Raw genomic sequence first — 20,154 nt, 5'->3', positions numbered from 1 at the left:
ATTCAGCCAACTTACAACTTCAAATAAGTCTCCAAACTTCTAAATATATGAGATATGATACATGAAATGGAATGTATTTATAAATAATTTTGTTTTTATTTTTTATAAATTAGGAAAAATAATAATTTCATTTCTTTGAAATAAACAATGAGAGGAACCAATCATGTATTGCAGTAGTAGTTGCTTATCTTGGAGCATAATGAAGTATAGGGTCCCACAAAAACAAAGAGAAGACAAAGAAAGCATAATCAGAAGTCAGAACTTTTGGTTTGGTGCACATGCAAAAGTTTGTTACAACAGCACTATTCCACTCTTTGATTTGTATTTTGAGTTTTGAGTAATTCCTTTATTATTTTAGAGATTTCAAAAAAGAACAGGAGCTAAACCAGCTATGCTTTACAACCAACACCTTATTTCTTTCCTTAACATTCTTTTTCTCCTCCTCATCACCACTGTCCACTCACGATCCGTCCCTTCTTATCCGGCGACCAATGGCGTCATTACAGACTGGATGTCAACGGAAAGCTGTGATCAGACCTATGGGTTTATGCCATGCAGCAGCAATAAATTCGGGAACTTGATTTTGATAATTGGTTATGGATACTTATTTTTCGTAGCCTCTACACTACATTTTGTCGAATGGTTCCGAGATCTTGCGTGAGATATTAGGGCCTGGAATCGCCGGCGGATTATTTCTTCCTCAGCTCGGCGAACTTGCCGATGCTACGCTTGTACTCGGTAAAGTTTATTTATACTTTATTATGAACATTTTCTTCTTAACATTTTTAAAATATTTGAAGAGGAAAACAAATAATTTTGAATAATTTATTAGTATTTTGAATAATTTTGATTCTTGATTTTAATTTCGTTTTAGAAAATAAGCACAAATTTTAAGCAATGATTGAAAAATCAAAGCGAATTGAAATAAATTAAATTATTTCGATTTTATTATATACTTTTATTTAATTTTAGTTTGGTTTTGAAAAAGAAATGTTTTGGTTTTCAATATTATTGGCCGGTTCGATTTAAAACCGAACTATCCTATCACACACGTCTAGATTTATATCCAACCATTAGGCTATTTGGTAAGTAATTTTAATTAGTAACTTACATAAATTCAAACCAATTATTAATTCCAAAACCATCATATTTAGAACTTTATTCTACAACTGATTTGCATTATATAATATATAAATTAATGTTCAAAATTTTGATTGAACCAAGCGGTCGGACCGATTGCAATATAAATCGATAGTGGATAGATAGAATAAATTAAAAAAGAAGGAACATATGATCTTTTAAATTCAATGAAGTAGATGGTCACGATCCGATGTCAATTTATAAAAGGTCATAGGTTCCAATCTTCGTCTTAACAATTTTTTTTTTTAAATTTTAATAAATAAAATTTAGGTCCAGAAATTACAAATAAATTTACCTAAATTTTCTTGAGAAACCTACATTAATGGTGTGTCCAATTCTAAAAATAGTTATTATATAATCAATAATTGATTAATTGTTTATTTACTTAATTAATAAAATAACATAAAAATTTTAAATCTACAAATATCAAAATAAATTGTAATGTACAAATTTTTTATGTTTCGTGTGAAGGAATGAATGGTTTGAAAATTGTTGTAACAATATAAATTGAATAATTTGAAAAATAATTATACACTTATAATTATATAATTAGTTATTATCTTTAACAAATAATTATTGTTCCTATATTATTTCTTTTTTTTTTTTTAATTGTTCCTATATGTAGTATCTGGCCTTACTGGAAGCACAACAACTGCTCAAAGGCAAGTATCAGTGGGAATGGGTTTGTTGGCTGGCTCAACTGTCACTCTTCTTACGGTTGTTTGGGGTTCTTGCGTTGTTGCTGGCAAATGTGACATTGGAGAGGAAGATTCGCTTGCCGTTGATGGAAAGGACACAAAAGGTTTCAGCTTTACTGGTATGTTTTATATATATATATATATATATGTGTGTGTGTGAATTACTTTTAAAAATCTTACTTCACTCTCTAATTACCTAAAATTATCAACTCCTAAAGTCCAATAAATTCCAATAATTAAACAAATCTCAAATTATTTGTTGTCTCAACAATTTCCTACCGATTATCAGAACTCATCAAAAAAAAAAAAAAAAAAAAAAAAAAAAGAGATAGAGATTTATCACATCAATTGCAGAAGTATGTGGGTTAATCCCATTGTTGAAAATATAAGATGAGTAAAAGACTTACAAGGAAAGTGAACCGATCAAAATTGCTCAGTCTATTATAGCTGTATTCCACAACAGTTTTTTAAGTAGCTTTCGAATACTATTTAGACTAATAGTTATATTTTATAATTTGTAAATGGTACATATCGTGATGAATGCTCTTGATAGGTTCAAGCTCGATGCGGCTCTTTTACATTCTTATTCATGATTATTGAACCTTCAACCCCACTTAAGGAAGAAAGTTATCCAATGAGCATGTTAGGGCACCGACAATAAATTATGAGAATAATTACGGCAGCGAAAAATAAAATTGTGACACACAGAAATTTACGTGGTTCACCTTCAACTGTTTAGGGCTACGTCTACGGGACAAACTCTGAATCATTCTTCCACTATTAAAAATAGTAGGTACACAAAGAGAGTAATACAAAAATAGTGGCACACAAAGTGTTTCTCAAAAACACCCCAAAAATAATTTCCTCGCTATTTTTTTCTCCCCTAGTTTTAGGAAACCCTTCCTAAAACTAGATAACTCTCTCTCTCTACATTTTTTTTTTCTTTCTTTCTTTCTGCTGTGTGTATTTTGAAGCGTTGCATCCTCTCCTATAAATAGGAGACGAATAACGCATCCATCGATTCTTTTCAAAGAAAAACGTGTGTACTGTACACACGTTTTCCTCTTTCCTTTTTTTTTCTTCATTCAAAGCGTGTGCATGCCATATGTCGGAGGGACCCACAACAATTCTCCCCCTCCCGACGACATGTTGGGACTCTTCATTCCTGCTGCTTTGACACACAGCTCGGACTTCTCCTTTTGCCTCAGTTGTTGACAAAGCAACACACTTCTGTAATCTTGATTGCCACAACACGGCTCCCCCTGCAAATGTGATTGGATATCTTGAAAATCCATTTCATTGCAGTCCAATGTTCCTTTCCAGGATTTGAAAGAAACCGACTCACTACTCCAACTGAGTGAGCAATATCTGGCCGTGTACAAACCATGACATACATCAAGCTTCCAACTGCTGAAGCATATGAAATCTGTTCCATTTCTTCCTTCTTTCCATCCGTAGAATGACACTGTTTAGAACTTAATTTAAAGTGATTAGTAAGAGGACAACTAACCGCTTTAACATTCTCCATTCTAAACCTTTGAAGTACTTTCTCAATGTACTTCTCCTGCAACAACCATAATTTCTTGGCTCTTCGATCTTCATGCCAAGAATTTGCTTTGCTGGTCCCAAGTTTTTCATGGCAAAAGACTTACTTAGCTGTATCTTCAAGCTACTAATTCCGACCAACAGTCAACATTTCAACCACATAGAGCAAAAATAATGTAGTCATCATCAGAGAATTTCTTTATAGAAACACAGTGATCTGAAGTAGTCTTTCTGTAGCCATGCTCCCCCATAATAGACTCAAACTTCTTGTACCACTATCTCAGTGCCTGCTTCAAGCCGTACAAGCTCTTCTTTAGTTTGCAAACACAATCCTCTTTTTCTATGAAACTCTCTGGCTGCTCCATGTATATTTCTTCTTCCAAATCTCCATATAGGAAGGTAGTCTTTCCATCCATTTGCTCGATTTCCAGTTCAAAACTGGCTGCCATTCCAAGCACTGTCTGAATGGATGTCATTTCACAACTGGTGAAAAGATCAAAATCAATACCCTTTCTTTGATTGAATCCTTTCACAACCAGTCTAGCTTTGAATCATGGTTGGGAGCTGTGTTCTTCCTATTTGATCCTGAACACCCACTTTTTCTTCAAAGCTTTCTTGCCTTTGGGCAACTTCACCAGCTCAAATGTTTCATCCTCATGCAAGGGCTTCATTTCATCTTGCATGGCTTCAATCCAGTTCCTCTTGTGTTCATTTTCCATAGCTTCTTCAAAGCTTTCAGGTTCTCCCCCGTCAGTCGTTAATACTGTGACATCCTACTGAATCGAGTCGTTGTATAGAGTCAAGTTGAGTCGGGCTGAACCAAAACCCGGTTTGAGCCATTAGAGTCCAGAGTGGGGTAGAATGGGATTTACAATAATAATGAAAAGAAGTGGCCTAACTTGAATGAAACAAAAAGATCAAAGTATAAGGATTAGGACTTACTTGCACTAAAATATAAAATTTAGGTATTAAATTGTAACCTATTGAAAATTTAGGTACTATTTGGTAATTTTTAACATACAATCAATGATATATTGGAGCTTTCCCGAGACTTCCATTTCATTTTCCCTTCTTCATCTTTATCTTCATTTCCTTCATCTACCTTACTATGCCACCTTCCTTTCTCCATCAATTTTAATGGTATTCAAGCATTAAATTCAGCCTCTATTCTATCCAAGTAAGTAGAATTTCTTGAATTTCATAATTTAGTGATATTTTAGATTATTCATAAGAGTTCTTATGTATAGGAGAGGTGAGCTCAAAGGTAGAAGAAAAAGGAAGCGAAGAAGAAGATTTCAAGCTTTTTAAGTGAAGGTTTGATATCTCTTTTAGTTTAACAAATTTTCTTGCATGAGAACTTGTGTAGTGTGTTGATAATGAGAAGATATGTTGCTGAATGTTGAGTAAGAGGTCTGGAAATGGTGAGAAAGCATGGGATGAAATGAATACATGAAGTAGATATTGATTTTATGCTGAAACAGGTTTGTTGGATAATTGACCAGTAACTTCACCCTGATTTTGACCTTGTTTAACGATGGAATTAGCAAGTGCTTTAGAAGAGTTATTTGTTCCTCTATGTTTTACCTGTCCATGAGTTTTTGAATCACCTAAATCAGAGTTATAAATTGAGAGATGACCAAAATAGTACAAATTGTGCAGGCTAGAAACACGACTCGCGCTCTCGAGTTTCAGGGTCGCGCTCGCAACTTATGCTTAAAACCTCTCTGAATCTCTTGTGTGCTTCTCGCGCTCGCGCAGTTGAATGTCGCGCTCGCGACTTGTGTTTTGATGCCTTTTGGTCCTCGTTGTCTATGAAAGCAAGCCTTTTCATTCCTTTGCTCAAATTGTATTCCTAAAATCACTTTAAAACAAAAGGACAACACAAGCAAACATAAAATGTATAAAAACAAAATGCAATCATGCAAATGATGTGAAACTAACATAACACAAGTTGTCCGCTTTGCGAGGCTATAAGCATACAAGTAAACAGAATGGTTTATGAATTTTAGGAAGCGTTTAATATGCTTTTGTTTTGTACTGTTGACATACCGATAATATGCTCCATTGAGGTTAGGTAGAAACCACGTAAATAAGGCTATGTCATGACATAGGATAGCAGATCTGCGCCCCATACAGTTTGGTACTCCAGCTACAGGCCGTTGAGTGGATATGATTATATATGGACCATAGCAGCCCAGTCATACAATATTCATCCAGTTTCATACAGTTCTTCTTATCACTTTGGTTTCACTATAACCTTATGGAGCCATACAGTTATATTGACTAAAAATTGCATAAGTCATACAGCATAATGAACAACAAGTACGATAATGGAAGTATCATGATATATGTGCTTACATGTTTATTTATACATATGTGTGTGCTTACATATTTCTTTATACGTTGAGATATCCACTAGCTTTATTTGCTCAGCGAGTTACCTGTTTAACTCGTAGGTTTTGGGACTGGACCGTAGAGAGTCATCTTACAACTGCTGCAGTTCATCTTTGGAAGACCCAGTCTTCAGGGTAGCTACTCATTTTGATATTTTGGTTCTGTCTATACTTATCATGGCATGTACAGGGCACATAGTTGGGCCCATTTCATTTTGGAAACTAGTATTATGTCTTGTATATATATATATATATATATATATATATATATATATATATATATATATATATATAATGTAGAAAGCAACAACAGGATGATATCAGCATGACATAATATAGGTTCAACCAGATTGTAGTGTCTCAGCTCGGTTCATTCGAGTTAATGGATGGACCGGAAAGAGATGTTACAAGTACATACTCATTGACTGGATATCAAGTAGATGGTTGTCAGATTCTACTAGATCTTCTTAATGTTTGAGAACTTTCCGGTGCTGGTGGTTCTGTAACACCCTCCGCCCAGTCCCGTGAGACCCGACGACGGATGCCACATTCGGTGTCAAAGACACCGTCTTAACTTAACATACAAATCATGAAATTAGATTATTATCCCCCTCTCTGTAGCACCATTCATGATCCGATAAAATAATATCATTTTAAGATTTGAAAATTTTGGGGCGTTACAGGTTCAACATGAACACCATAATCTTCATCTGGTTCATTTTCATTAGGAACTTCTGGATTTTCTAACTCTGGCACTTGTTCTTGTGGAACATTTTCTTCATCTCCAATTTGTCTGCGTTCTATTAGAGGGACTCTCTGTATCTCTGTTGAGTCTTCATCAGATCTATTGGCACTCTGCTTCAATATCTTCAATAGTCTGATCTTCAACAAATACAGCATCACAATTTCTTATAATCGTCTTCTGGATTGGGTCATAAAACTTATAGCCACATTGGTCTTGGCCATAGCTAATGAATACACACCGTCTAGTCTTGACATCAAGCTTAGACCGTTCATCCTTTGGGATATGCACGAAGACTTTACAACCAAACACTCGCAAATGATCACAGGAAACATCCTTTCCTAACCATACTCTCTCTAGAGTATCATATTATAGAGGGAAACAGAGTGAACGGCGAACTGCTGTGAGTAAAGCTTCATCCCAAAATCTTTTAGACAACTTTGCATATGAGAGTAAACATCTGACTCTCTCCATCAAAGTTCTGTTCATCCTCTCAGCCAAACCATTCAGTTGCGGCGTCTTCGGAGGTGTTGTTTGATGTCGAATGTCATGCTCTTTGCAGAAAGCATCAAATGGCCTAGTGTATTCTCCGCCATTATCTGTCATAATACACTTCAGCTTCTTGCCTGTCTGTCTCTCAACTAGGTTTAGAAGACCTCAATGTGTATATCCAGGTCTTCCTAGAATGGTCATCGATGAATATCACAAAATATCGATTTCCACCATATGACATTGTCAATGGTCCACACAAACCTGAATAAATCAGATTCAATACATTCTTCATTCTAGAAGGAGGGATAATCTTGAAAGCTACTATGTTTAGCTTTCCCGCCATACAATCAGGACACTTGTCTAGGTGAACTTCATCCAATCCAGGTAGTACGTTCTTTCTTGCCAAAGTTTTCTCACTCGTGTGACATAGTCGTTTATGCCACAATTCAACTGTACTGTCATTCTCCGCAACACTCAAAGTGTCTTAGGAGAGTTTCGTATGCATCACGTACAGCTTTTGGTCTTTAGCTACCACAAATGAACCTTTTGTGAGCTCCCACTGACCATTTCTGAAGGTGCTACAGAAACCTTCATCATTAAATCTACAACCGAGATTTGGACACATGCTCGAAAGCTAGGCATGGCCGGTTCAGTGAATCGCCGATTCGAGATTTTTAAAATTTTGAACCGGAACCGACCCTTGAACCTCCGGTTTCGGTTCCGGCACGGTTCAGCACGATTCCGGCGAACCGACGGTTCAAATTACGGTTCCGATTCGGTTCCGGCATTATGCAAATTTTAAAAATAATAATAAAATTTTGATTCCAAATTCATGAATAAATAATAATTTTAAAATGTTTAAATTTTATTAACTAGATGAATTATTATAAATTTTAAAAGAAAAACTTCTATTAACTAACTTAGAACTATTATTACATTAAATTTACAAATTTTGCTAATTTACTAATATAAAAAACTATAAATGGAATATAAAATTAATGGAATGAGTTGGAAATTATTATTTTCAAATACTAAGAAAAGTATTTAAAAAATCAAATGAAGTAAATTTATGAATGGAAAAATTTGAGATTAGAGAAAGAATTGGAATTGGATGTAAGAAAATAAAAAATAAACAATAGATAATTCCAATATTAAGGAAAATAAAGCAATAGAAGAAATAATGAACTATAGAAATTTGAGAGAATTTTGATTGAGAATAAGAGAAGAGTTAGGATATAATTGATTGTGAAATAAAAAATCATCAACTCATCATATTTATACATGTTTCTCATTTATTAGTTTTCCAAATTGTCCCTTATAACAGAAAAATAACAACTATATTTTTGGATAATTTAGTAAATTATAGTAAATAAATAAATAAATGATTAAAAATGAATAAAATTTATTTACCAAAAAATAAATAAAAAACAACTATCATATCAAAAACTATCTGTTACACTCTTTTTTTGTACATTTGAAAGTATTTTTTTTATATAAATCAACTATTCATGTACCATTTTTTATATAAATTAAGTCAAAAAACATGTATTTTTTTCACAACTTTTTATAACTTATGTACCATTTTACTTTTCTTCACCATAAATCAAATCAACTACAATCAAATCAACTGATATAAATTTTTTTATAAAAATTTTAAGCTACAATTTTTTGTGCATCCGGTTCGAACCGGACCGGAACCGCCGGTTCCGGGCCGGTTTCGATTCATATTTTAACATTTACATGAACCTTAACCGGCCCTTGAACCGCCGGTTCCGGTTCAAAATTATGAATCGCCGATTTCGGTCCGGTTCCGGTTCGTCTACAATACGGTTCGGTTTCGATTAGAATCGAACCGGTGGCCATGCCTATCGAAAGCCCATTCCTCATCAGTCTTGTCTTTCGGTTTAGTTCAACTAAACACAGGCAAATGCATTTTGATTACCATAAGGAGATCTCTCATTTCTCCATATATGGTAATTCCTGCCATTTAGACTGATCATTTTGCTTATCCATTTTGACTTGCGCAGAAAATCATCACCAACATAAATCGTATACGTGAACAGTAGTATACGTGATTAGTGACCATGAATAGTAATAGTATACTCGAATAATAACTATATGCATGAATAGTAACTGTACACGTGAATGGTACGATGCGTGAATAGTGTTGGGCTTACTTGAAATGGTGTCAGCAATAGTAATGCCAATAGTACTGTTCACATCAACTTGGAGTTACTATTTTACTATTCATCACTAAGTCAATTCTGCAACGTCTTTCTGAGTGGACAGCACCAATGGACTCGTCGTAATTTTCTCTTCATCATGGTATATTTATTTTCAAAATATATTCACGGATCCAGTACCGCTATCTGACCGGCTGGACCTATCGAAACCTTCGGCTCTGATATCACTTGTTAGGGCACCAACAATTACGAGAATAATTACGACAGCGTGACACACAGAAATTTACGTGATTAAATAGGAGAGGAGTACGCGTTAATAACGCGTCCACCGATTCTTTTCAAAGAAAAACGTGTGTACTGTACACACGCTTTCCTCTTTCCTTTTTTTCTTCATTCAAAGCGTGTAGGTCTCACACGTCGACGGGTCGGTAATGTTGTATTATATATTTATTGATTTGTATTTTGAGTTTTGAGTAATTCCTTTATTATTTTAGAGATTTCAAAAAAGAACAGGAGCTAAACCAGCTATGCTTTACAACCAACACCTTATTTCTTTCCTTAACATTCTTTTTCTCCTCCTCATCACCACTGTCCACTCACGATCTGTCCCTTCTTATCCGGCGACCAATGGCGTCATTACAGACTGGATGTCAACGGAAAGCTGTGATCAGACCTATGGGTTTATGCCATGCAGCAGCAATAAATTCGGGAACTTGATTTTGATAATTGGTTATGGATACTTATTTTTCGTAGCTTCTACATTTTTGTCGAATGGTTCCGAGATCTTGCGTGAGATATTAGGGCCTGGAATCGCCGGCGGATTATTGCTTCCTCAGCTCGGCGAACTTGCCGATGCTACGCTTGTACTCGGTAAAGTTTATTTATACTTTATTATGAACATTTTCTTCTTAACATTTTTAAAATATTTGAAGAGGAAAACAAATAATTTTGAATAATTTATTAGGATTTCGAATAATTTTGATTCTTGATTTTAATTTCGTTTTAGAAAATAAGCACAAATTTTAAGCAATGATTGAAAAATCAAAGCGAATTGAAATAAATTAAATTATTTTGATTTTATTATATACTTTTATTTAATTTTAGTTTGGTTTTGAAAAAGAAATGTTTTGGTTTTCAATATTATTGGCCGGTTCGATTTAAAACCGAACTATCCTATCACACACATCTAGATTTATATCCAACCATTAGGCTAAACCTATTTGGTAAGTAATTTTAATTAGTAACTTACATAAATTCAAACCAATTATTAATTCCAAAACCATCATATTTAGAACTTTATTCTACAACTGATTTGCATTATATAATATATAAATTAATGTTCAAAATTTTGATCGAACCAAGCGGTCGGACCGATTGCAATATAAATCGATAGTGGATAGATAGAATAAATTAAAAAAGAAGGAACATATGATCTTTTAAATTCAATGAAGTAGATGGTCACGATCCGATGTCAATTTATAAAAGGTCATAGGTTCCAATCTTCGTCTTAACAATTTTTTTTTTTAAATTTTAATAAATAAAATTTAGGTCCAGAAATTACAAATAAATTTACCTAAATTTTCTTGAGAAACCTACATTAATGGTGTGTCCAATTCTAAAAATAGTTATTATATAATCAATAATTGATTAATTGTTTATTTACTTAATTAATAAAATAACATAAAAATTTTGAATCTACAAATATCAAAATAAATTGTAATGTACAAATTTTTTATGTTTCGTGTGAAGGAATGAATGGTTTGAAAATTGTTGTAACAATATAAATTGAATAATTTGAAAAATAATTATACACTTATAATTATATAATTAGTTATTATCTTTAACAAATAATTATTGTTCCTATATTATTTCTTTTTTTTTTTTTAATTGTTCCTATATGTAGTATCTGGCCTTACTGGAAGCACAACAACTGCTCAAAGGCAAGTATCAGTGGGAATGGGTTTGTTGGCTGGCTCAACTGTCACTCTTCTTACGGTTGTTTGGGGTTCTTGCGTTGTTGCTGGCAAATGTGACATTGGAGGGGAAGATTCGCTTGCCATTGATGGAAAGGACACTAAAGGTTTCAGCTTTACTGGTATGTTATATATATATATATATGTGTGTGTGTGTTATCCAAATTCATTTCCCAAATTACCTTTAAAAATCTTACTTTCACTCTCTAATTACCTAAAATTATCAACTCCTAAAGTCCAATAAATTCCAATAATTAAACAAATCTCAAATTATTTGTTGTCTCAACAATTTCCTAACAGGTAGATTACCAGAACTCATGAAAAAAAAACAGGTAGATTACCAGAACTCATGAAAAAAAAAAGGAGAGAGAGATTATCATAGCAATTGCAGAAGCATGTGGGTTAATCCCACGTGGAAAATTTAAGATGAGTAAAAGACGTAAGAAGAAAGTGAACCAATCAAAAATTGCTTAATCCATTATAGCTGTGTTGGATAACATCATTTAAGTAGCTTTTAGACACTATTTAGACTAATAATTATAATTTGTAATTTGTAAAGGGTACATATTGTGATGACTAAATAATTAAATTGCTGAGTCTATTATAGCTGTATTTCAAAACAGTTTTTTAAGTAGCTTTCGAATATTATTTAGACTAATAGTTATATTTTGTAATTTGTAAATTGTGATGACTATATAATTAAATTTGGGATAATTGCAATTTTGGTGCATGAATATTTTTTTCATTTTGGTATATTAATGGAAAAAATTTACAATTTAGTGAATAAATTATTGATTCTTTAATAATTTAATGGATTTTGCATATGTGTACGGTCGAAATAGGACAATATTGGCCCGCATTTTTATTTGTAGCTTGATTAGTAGATGCCAAGTTTGCCTGGTTTTGACCGACTAAAAACGCGAAATGACTAAACTAACCCTGAGAATTAAAAATTACACGCCCATTTTCACCCAAACAGTAAGTCCAACGGCTCGAGCTCCCAATCCCTAAAAAGGGAAAAAGTTTCACAAAGAAATCCTAATTTTATTTTTAATAAGTGGAAACCTAATAGTTCAGAAAATTAGTTGTTAGAATTGCTTGCAAATAAACTAATTTTATTAAGATTATTTTTAGGAAGTTCAGTTTCTCAGATCAATGTATAACAACTTGAAAAACTGTTGTCTATTTGGCAGGCAGTGGTGTTACTACATCTATTTGGACTTGCTACAGCGCAAGGATAATGGCTGCATCTATTGTCCCATTTATTGTTCTTCAATTGCCACAACTTTCAGATTCAGTTCCAGGAAGACACATAGCATTGTTAATGGCGTTTGTTATGTCTCTCTTAATTTTGATCTCTTATTGCGTTTATCAGGTAATGAAATTAGTTAGTATAAATAAAGGTATTATTGCTTTCTTACTGGGGAAAGATAAAAGAGAAGAAACTAGTAAAAGATTGTGACAGTTTTATCAAAAGTAATATTGGTAGTTTATGCAGGTAGCACAACCAAGGATCCAAAGGAGAAAACTTGCTTATGCAAAATACAAACATTTGATGGCAGGAATTTTAGAACATTTTAGAAAACGAGCTTTGGGAAGACTCCTAGATGATTATGGTCAACCTAATATTGTTTTATTAAAAAAGTTAGTGCTTTTTACCAACTCAACATCACTCCTTTGATTTGTTGTTTCTTTTTTCCTTTATTTAATACTGCTTCTAACAGTTCATCTTCACTGTAACAGGTTGTTTTGCTCTATTGATGAGAATAAAGATTGTGTAATCTCTGAAGCTGAATTAAAAGCACTAATTATAGGAATTCAGTTCGAAGATTTACACTTGAATTGGAATGATGCTGTGGATCTAATAATGAAAGATTTCGATGTGTCTCGTGATAATGCTATTGATCGTCAAGAGTTTGTCAATGGTATCTCCAAATGGATTCATAAGGCAAAACAATCAATAGCAGCCTCATCTGAATCTAGCGTTGGGATGAGGAGGTTTATATATGAATTTGACAAAGTGAGTACTAATTAATGTTACACTCTCTCTAGTTTAATGCAACTATTTTAGTACGATCATGACATTAATTTCGCTAATTCACGAACAGCAAACAAGGAAAGAACACACACTATTGGGGCCTCAGGATGTTCGAAGTGATGAAGTTGTGGAGGAAGTTGAAAACCCAAAATGGAATACCTTTAAAGCAATAGCATTGTTGTTACTTGGAGCCGCTATTGTGGCTTTTTTTGCTGATCCTCTGGTGGATGTTGTTGATAACTTTTCTAAACAAACAAGCATTCCTCCTTTCTTCATCTCATTTATTGCACTGCCCTTGGCTACCAACTCAGGTGATGCTGTGTCAGCCATAAATTTTGCTCGCCGTAAGAAGATGAGAGCTGCTTCACTAACATTTTCTGAGGTTTGTTTCTAGCATCTGAGTAGTCTAGATGAATTTTGCTGTTCTTGTAGCTGTTAGCTGTTGTACTAATTGTTAACCGAAAAAAATAATTGGTGCAAAATGTGAGAAGCTAGAATATTTAACGTTTCATGAAAAACTCTCTTAAACTCTAAAAGCTACTATAAAAGCTACATTACCGAACATTACAATTAATAGAAATAGAGTTTTAACTTGTTCAAAATGCTAAAGACTATCTCAAAAGTTATTGCCGAACATGACCATAATATAGCTGATTGTAATGGTAAAAACAAACATAGCACAAGAGCTTACATTCCAAATTAAAAGTTACCTAACAAATTTGAAATTGTATTAGAGTTGTATGGGTAGAGTGCTAACTTGTAATTGATGTTTTTATGTTGCAGATATATGGGAAAATAACAGTAAAGATCTTGCTTTGCCTAACGGTATTCTTTGCCCTTGTTTATTTTAGAGGGCTTGAATGGGATTTTTCTGCTGAAGTGGTAATTGTTCTTTTTGTATGTATTGTAATGGGTACCTTTGCTAGTTGTCACACTACATTTCCTTTGTGGATATCTTTAGTAGCTTACCTTCTCTATCCATTCTCATTGGGCCTTATTTGTATTCTTGAGTATGTCTTCCGTTGGAAATAGATTTGTAGTTACAAACAATCTGTAATTAAGATGAGTTTATATATTAGTTAATCAAATTTGAGTTCTATATGGATATTGAATTTATTATTCACCATGAGTTTCAGTTGGGTTTGAGCTTAATAAAGCCAAGTAATTTAATTTTTAATCAACTATTAATATCATTTTAAAAATAAATGACAATCAACAATCAGATTAACCGTGGTTAATATTTTCGCCTTATATGAATTAATCCTTTCATTTTTATTCAATAAAAGAAATTTGTTCTCAAAGATTTGGTTAGGGCATAGATGAAAAATCTACATTGAAAAATCTAATTAATTAATTCATTTTATATTTAGAAAATACATATCTTTTCTTTATTATTACCTCATAAAGTGATTGACAGTTTGCTTGTTGGTACTAGCTTTACGTGATAGCAGTTTCTCGTAGCCGGCAACTAATAGTTATCAATTTATTAATATTGGTGTTCGGTAAATTTTTAATAGCTGTTACTGTTAAATTATAAAATAATAATTAAAGATATAATTATTTTTATATATTATAATATATATGTATTTTTTAAAAAAATATATATATTTTTTATTATTATATTATATAAATAAAAATTTTAATCAAAATTTTTAAATATTATAAATAAAATAATCTTATATTAATATTTCTTTTTTAAAATTAATGTTAATAAACCAAATATATATAAAATCAAATCAATTAGCAGCAGTTATCAAAAATAAATTCTAAAATATAATTAATTAAATAAACAATTCATTAAGACTTTTATCGGTTATTAGCTGTTTAAAAAAACCGGGTGCTAATAACGCTTGATAGCCTGCCCGTAGTGACTGCCGACAGTGACAGCAATTAACCGATGATATTGGCGTTTGCTAAAATTATAGTTGTTGCTGCTAAATGGCTCAAACGTTGAGAATTTCCGTTTAAGTTCCAGTGCATTTACAAATGTACCCTTAGTGAGTTTGGAGGAAAAGAAATGCCGCAACGTCGAGTGAGTTGGAGCAGCTCACTCCCTCTTGTTTTTTAACATTTTCATTTATTATCTGTGATTTAGTTCAATTTTCTAATCACACTTTCTGGGTTTTTTTTTTCTCTTGGTTTCTATTATTAATGGCGGAATTGGTGGGTCGAAGGTCGTACAACTGTTGTAATTGTCGAAACCATGTTTCTCCTCATGATGATATTTCAATTTATTATTTTAAATAACTATAAATAAAATGATAAAAAAATATTAATTTGATAAAATATAATTTTATTAATAAATATATACAAATATCGATAAAATATTAATATTATAGATATATATCATATTTACCAGATATTATATAATTAGATCAATACATAATTAGAACTTTTTATCGACTATCAACTATATAAATCAATAGAATCAAATCCCTTCTAAAATCCTTACCAAGCATCTAAATTTTAGTTTTTGGGTATAATTTAATTGTCAACGGCATAAATTAATTAGACCAAACCCCTCTAAATTTGAAAAATAAAAATTTTAAATATCATCTTTTATAAATATATGTAATTCAGCCCACGTACAACTTCAAATAAGTCTCCAAACTTCTAAATATATGAGATATGATACATGAAATGGAATGTATTTATAAATAATTTTGTGTTTATTTTTTATAAATTAGGAAAAAAATAATTTCATTCCTTTGAAACAAGCAATGAGAGGAACCAATCATGTATTGGAGTAGTAGTTGCTTATCTTGGAGCATAATGAAGTGAAGGGTCCCACAAAAACAAAGAGAAGACAAAGAAAGCATAATCAGAAGTCAGAACTTTTGGTTTGGTGCACATGCAAAGGTTTGTTACAAAACCACTATTCCACCCTTTGGCCAAAGAAACCAAACAACAAAGTTAACAAACAGGGAAATCAATAAATCCCAAACCCAAAATACAAGCAACCAAATCTTCCCCTTCATGACACCTTCAAACTATCAAATCTACATATCCTTATCCCTCATTCAAAATATCAAAGATTTTGGGGATCTCTTTCACATTACACCCTTCAACAAATATTTAATCTTAATTATTAATTAAAATAATACATAAATAAATAAACAGAAATAACAATTACAAAAACTTCCTACTTTCTTTTTTTATTTTTGGAAGAGAAAACTGCAATTCATTATCTAAAAGAAGAAGAATCCAACACTAGAAGCAAGCAAAACAATAGGATGCTCTAGCAAGCTTATGAGCATCTATAACAGCTTACCTCCTTACCCACTTGAACTTAATGTCAAGCCTAGCTTATAAGATAAATTCACAATAGGAAACCACCAAACCAAAAGGGGAATGTCTATCTTACAGGAAATGAGAGCAAAAAAATAGACACTTCTAAGTTCAAGAGCTTCTTCCTACTTAGTACTCAAATATATATAAAAGAAAATAAGAAAACAAAGGTTCATGATATGTTTAGATTTTTTAACTAATATATATTCAACCTTCATAACAATCTACTAGTGATGTATTAGTTTATATAGAAGAAAAAGGGGGGGAAGAACTTAGTGGTACCTAGAGAGGGAAAATTGCCCTGCCAATGATACACCACAGAGTGATGGGCATTAGAAAAAGGAAATGCTATACTGTACTAATTTACAACTTTAAATTGAGATCAATAGTTTCTCCTACTTCACTACCATTACAATTGCTAATGTTCTTTGTTGCTTCTCCAGTTTGCATTACTGCTGGTGGGAGGAAACTATAATAAGGCTGTAGCTGATTTGGTACACTTGGTCCTGATTGGAATGTAGGATCTTCTATGCCACCCTTTAAGAATAATTAAAGAAAAAACATAATTATAGAAGTTAAAATTATTTTATAGAAAAGAGATTACTGAAATGGGAAAAATTTTTAAAAATTGTTTTATAATCTCTCACTTGATAAGGTAGTGAATCAAAATCACATGATTCACAATTATGGAAGGCAAGATAAGCTGACTTTGGGTGCTTCAACTTGGAATTAGGACATGTCCAAGTAGTTGAAGGTGGTGCTAATGTGAGAAAATCTCCATTGAGAGCTCCAATTTCTTTCATGCTTTTCTTGGAAGTGTGCTTACGGTCTGAGATTGAATCAGAACATAAAGGACCTTCTCTAAAAAAGACACAAAAATATACTAACAAGTATCAGTAAACAAGATTGAATTTTGATGTATTAAAAGACCAATTAAATTAGCAAAGAAGATAATATAACAGTAGAGATCAAGATAAATGGAAACCTGAAATTAGGGCTGACAGAAGTGAAATTGAATGTGCTTCCATTGCCAAATGAAATTGATTCATCTGATCTGCCAATGATAGGAGGGAACTTGCAGTGGAAAGAAGGACCTGGAGGATTGTCTAGAGAAAATGGATATCGTCTCTTCCTGCCAACCATCTATACTACATTTCAATCAAATCCACCAATTAACAAAAAGTGAACAAGTTAAAAAGGTAATTCATGTGTTAATTATATCCCATAATTTCAAAAAAATTTTTTGGACACTTCATCATATTCAAAAGAAATTACAATTGATTCTAAAAAATTTGGGTTAATTTTAGTTCTAGTTAAAAGATTGCAAGAAAGTTAAACTCACCTTCTCTTCCTCTGACCATAAAGGTGTATAGTTCCCATAATAGATTTGGTTTGAAGGGAGTTCCATAAACAAATTTTGTAGAGATGATGATGATGAACTTGTTGATGATGAGACATTCACCTATACAAATAATTTCCACACAATTAATAATTACCAAAAGAAATAAAAAAAAAATTAAACATCTGAAAATTAGCCATTACCATTGAAGAAGGAGGAGGAGGAGGAGGGGGAGGAGGAGGAGAAGGCTGTTGTTGATGATGATATTGTGCTCTTTGCATCAAACAAGGAAGAGGCCAAATGGGAGTTGATTCAAAAGGCAAATTCAAACCAGACCTAAAAGCCAATCTAGGATCAACCCCACAGCTCTCCTTTTCAAGATCATTATAGTCGCAAGAATTCCAAATCTTAGGAATATTTGCATGCCCTTGATGAACAGAAATTGACTGCCAACCCAAAGAATTTGAGTTAAAAATATCAATACTTTGAGGCCTAAGTATTGAATTTGGAGAAGAGATATCGCAAGGGTAAGGAATTGCAGAAGAGGAATAAGTTTGATTATAATTTGGAATTACTGGCAATGGTTGATGATTGGAATTTGGTTTATTGGGTGGTGAATTTGATGATATAGGAGGTTGTGGATGAGATGTTAAAATTACAGACCCATCTTTCTTTTGTTGCTCTTCCAATCTGATCTTTTCTAGTTGTGCCACACCAAGTCCTCTTTGTGGTACTTTCTTTTGCTTTTGTTTCTTTGATGATCTACCTATATTTCCACTATTACTATTGCTACACTTTTGTGCTTCTTCTTCTTGAGCCATTTTTCTTACCTTCCATGTAACTACTAATGCAATAATTTATTTCAAGAACTCAGACCCACATGCAAAAATCTAAACCAAAGATCCAATTTTCTTGGATTTTATTGAAACTTTTTTGGTTATAAAACATAAGAATTGAAGAGATTTCAAATGGAAACTTCAATCGGACACACAAAACAAAAAAATAAAAAATAAAAAAATAAAAAAAAAAAAAGAGAAAGAGAAGCAAACAGTACTATAGGTGTTATTGTACTCTCGCAAATTGACAAGATGATTTGAGAGAGATAGACAAGAACATTGCGAAGAGAAACCCAAAACTTAAATTTCAAGAAAACATAAGTTTTGAAATCAAAATCTAAGAGATTACAACTGTAAATATAGAGAGAAGAAATTCAAGAACCAAGTTAAAAGCGCACAAGCAGAAAGATTACCAAAAATCTCGCTGGTTATAGAGTCAAGATCGGTATATCTATTATGAGAAGAGAGGAACAAACCCACAAGCTTAGCCAAGCTTTCAGCAATAAGATTGAAGAGAGAGAGAGAGAGAGTGTGTCATATATAGAGAGAAAGTATCTGAAAAAGCTTCGGATTTTTCTCAAACAACAGTTGTTTGTGTGTCTGAGAAAGGGATTTACATAATTTTTTTTAAAAAAAAAGAACAAATAAATGAAAATAAAAAGCTTTTCTTGTTCTTGGGTTTTTGATTTTTTATAATAATAATAATAACAATAATTTTTTCAAAAAAAAAAACGTTATAATGAAATTAAAAACGATGCAAATCTATAGCACTATGAATATATTTTCTCTCTCACATTTCTTGCCCAAATCCTCGCTCCACTCTCCTCTTTTTAATCCTTGAACTACTCTCTTTCTCTTCCTCTTTCTCTCTCTAGAACCCAAGTCTTGAGATTTTCTCTCTCTAAAATTATGTATTTTAATTGAGTTTCTAGAGAGGCAGTGTAGCTAAGAGGGTGATATTACTGTTGGCTTGTTTGTTTCATTTGAAGGCATCTCTTGCTGGCTCTGCAGCTTTTGGGCCTAACTGTGGGGCCCCCTTGTTGTTTCCTAACATATGCTTACATTCAATTCTCCAATCATATGCCTTCCTTCTTCATGGGCAATTTGGCATTTTGGATTATTTCATTTTATTGATTCATGGTTGACATTTACTTTTAACATAGGAAATTATTCAACGTTTGAACCTTTATCATGGATTTATTTTTATTGTTGTTTTTTATATAATTGAAAAATAAATTACATTAAAAAATATGAAGTTTTTCAGAATATGATGAATACTTAGTATGCTAAGATTTAAAAATTAATTATCCTATTACTTTTTTTTTTTACTATCTAATAAATTAAGTTAATATTAACTATTTAAATGAATCATTATATACGAATATTGTGGAAAACTGAAAAGAAAAATATTTCTAAAAATGTAAATGAGACTATCATTTTTAGGTTAAGGAGAGTGAGACTATAATTTTGTAACGGAGGAGTATATG

General features: G+C 32.3%; 1 protein-coding gene and 1 pseudogene across 2 annotated transcripts; one reads left to right on the top strand and one right to left on the bottom strand.

Annotated features, from left to right (window-relative positions):
• The first annotated feature begins 312 nt into the window (after positions 1-312).
• LOC149494921 (sodium/calcium exchanger NCL-like) lies at positions 313-14,305 on the top strand (annotated as a pseudogene). The gene is made up of 8 exons (XR_016321802.1): positions 313-738; positions 1,766-1,957; positions 11,097-11,288; positions 12,360-12,541; positions 12,665-12,810; positions 12,910-13,186; positions 13,275-13,586; positions 13,988-14,305. The product of XR_016321802.1 is annotated as a sodium/calcium exchanger NCL-like (transcript).
• A 2,367-nt stretch (positions 14,306-16,672) lies between these two features.
• LOC149494920 (uncharacterized) lies at positions 16,673-19,618 on the bottom strand. The gene is made up of 5 exons (XM_089724558.1): positions 18,035-19,618; positions 17,835-17,954; positions 17,478-17,635; positions 17,140-17,353; positions 16,673-17,029 (listed from the first exon to the last, which is right to left on the bottom strand). The coding sequence occupies exons 1-5, from the start codon at positions 18,650-18,652 to the stop codon at positions 16,856-16,858; spliced, it is 1,284 nt and encodes a 427-aa protein (XP_089580684.1). The 5' UTR covers positions 18,653-19,618; the 3' UTR covers positions 16,673-16,855.
• Between the last annotated feature and the right edge of the window lie 536 nt (positions 19,619-20,154).

The sequence above is a fragment of the Jatropha curcas genome, chromosome 7 (assembly GCF_041381405.1).
Source record: "Jatropha curcas cultivar XTBG-Jc1 chromosome 7, XTBG_Jcur_1.0, whole genome shotgun sequence".
NCBI lineage: Eukaryota > Viridiplantae > Streptophyta > Magnoliopsida > Malpighiales > Euphorbiaceae > Jatropha > Jatropha curcas.
The sequence above is the reverse complement of the archived record's forward strand: the minus strand, read 5'-3'. Positions and strand labels throughout refer to the sequence as shown.

What these genes read in the sequence shown, in the direction of transcription:
- LOC149494920 (XM_089724558.1), bottom strand. Translation starts at nt 18,652, where the DNA reads ATGGCTCAAGAAGAAGAAGCACAAAAGTGTAGCAATAGTAATAGTGGA. An exon ending in TATGGTCAGAGGAAGAGAAG is followed by an intron (nt 17,636 to 17,834) that starts GTGAGTTTAACT and finishes AATGTAGTATAG; the next exon opens with ATGGTTGGCAGGAAGAGACG. An exon ending in TCTGTCAGCCCTAATTTCAG is followed by an intron (nt 17,354 to 17,477) that starts GTTTCCATTTAT and finishes TGTCTTTTTTAG; the next exon opens with AGAAGGTCCTTTATGTTCTG.